Source organism: Echinops telfairi, unplaced genomic scaffold (genome assembly GCF_000313985.2).
Source record: "Echinops telfairi isolate 266 unplaced genomic scaffold, ASM31398v2 ScPeMD7_7458;HRSCAF=8496, whole genome shotgun sequence".
NCBI lineage: Eukaryota > Metazoa > Chordata > Mammalia > Afrosoricida > Tenrecidae > Echinops > Echinops telfairi.
In genome coordinates, this window is record NW_022111358.1 from 718,164 (window position 1) to 719,469 (window position 1,306).

The window sequence follows — 1,306 nt, forward strand, 5'->3', positions numbered from 1 at the left end:
AATGGTAGCCGGGCACCATCTAGTTCTTCTGGTCTCAGGGTTCTGGAGCCCGATGTTTGCATCCTTCCCTTCTTTACTGTCCTTCAGAATCGTAGCCCAGGTGTCTCTCCCCCCTGTGAGCCCTATCCTGTTTAGGTCAGGCTCTCCTGTTACAATCGTAACATTGTTTTATGTCTCCCTGGTATGTGTTATAGTTGCAACCTCAGTTCCCACTCATAGCAATAAGATAGAACAAAACAATGCCTGGTCCTCTGGCGCCTCCATACTTGTTACATCTGAGTCCACTGTTGCAGCCATTATGTCCATCCATCTCTTTGGGGGGTCTTCCACTTTTTCCTTGACCTGCTACATTCCCAAGCATTCCTTTCCCAGGGGCTGGTCTCTCCTGATGTCCAAAATATGTGAGCTAACCTCTCACCATCCTCGCTTCCAAGGAAAACTCTGAAGGGGCAGATTTGTTCTTTTGGCAACCTGTGATACTTTCATGGTTCATCACCAACATAATTCAAATGCATCCGTTTCTCTCAGGCCTTCTTACTCCACTTTGAGGAGGCAGCTGGTCCTCAGTCACATTACGAGTGTCTTCCATCCGGTGGGGGCACTGTATCACACCATGTCCTGCGGCTCTTCCTAAGGTTTTCCAGACGTGTACTGTCTCTTCTCCTTCCACTGAAACCTGTCCACCATCGATGAGCCTGCTAGTGTTTGAAATACCGGTATCACAGCTTCCATCACGGGAACACAAAGGCCACCACAGTGCAAGGCACTGATAGTGGATTGCAAATAGTCAGGGATCGATCCCTATCTGTGGATTGAAGGCCGACTTCCCAAAGGGTTTTGCAGGGAAGCGGAAACCCAAGCAGAGGTGGGTTTGGTACCAGGGCACCCGAGAAAGCAACGGAAGGAAGGTCACGGTCGCTGAGGCCTGGGGAGTCTGGGTAGGCTCCCCAGGCCATGCTTGCGGGGTGGCGGCCCAGGGCTTTTGTGCGCTTTGTCCTAAACGTCTGTCCTGCCCCTACCAGAGGCGGCGTCCCAGGAGCTGGAGAGCAAGTGCCGCGCGCTGGAGTCGCAACTGGCCGAGCGGGCAGCGGCCAACGCGGAGCTGCGGCGGGAGGTGGCGCAGCGCGAGGTGCTGGTGTCCGCGCTGCGCGGCAGCCTGCGCGCCGAGGAGCGGCGCTTCCTGGAGGAGCTGCGCCGCCGCAGCCACCGCGCCACCGTGCTGGGCGCCGAGCTGCAGAAGCACACCGAGGCGGCCGCCTACCTCTCCTGCCAGCTGCACGCGGCGCGCCAGAGACTGCAGGCCCCG

The 1,306-nt window shown here is 56.8% G+C and overlaps 1 protein-coding gene across 1 annotated transcript in view; it reads left to right on the top strand.

Annotated features, from left to right (window-relative positions):
- CCDC92B (coiled-coil domain containing 92B) overlaps nt 1-1,306 on the top strand; it is a 9,486-nt gene that overhangs the window by 7,318 nt on the left and 862 nt on the right. Inside the window, exon 3 of the mRNA XM_030888241.2 lies at nt 1,023-1,300. Coding sequence (XP_030744101.2) covers nt 1,023-1,300 — 278 coding nt within the window. The remainder of the gene's footprint in view (nt 1-1,022; nt 1,301-1,306) is intronic.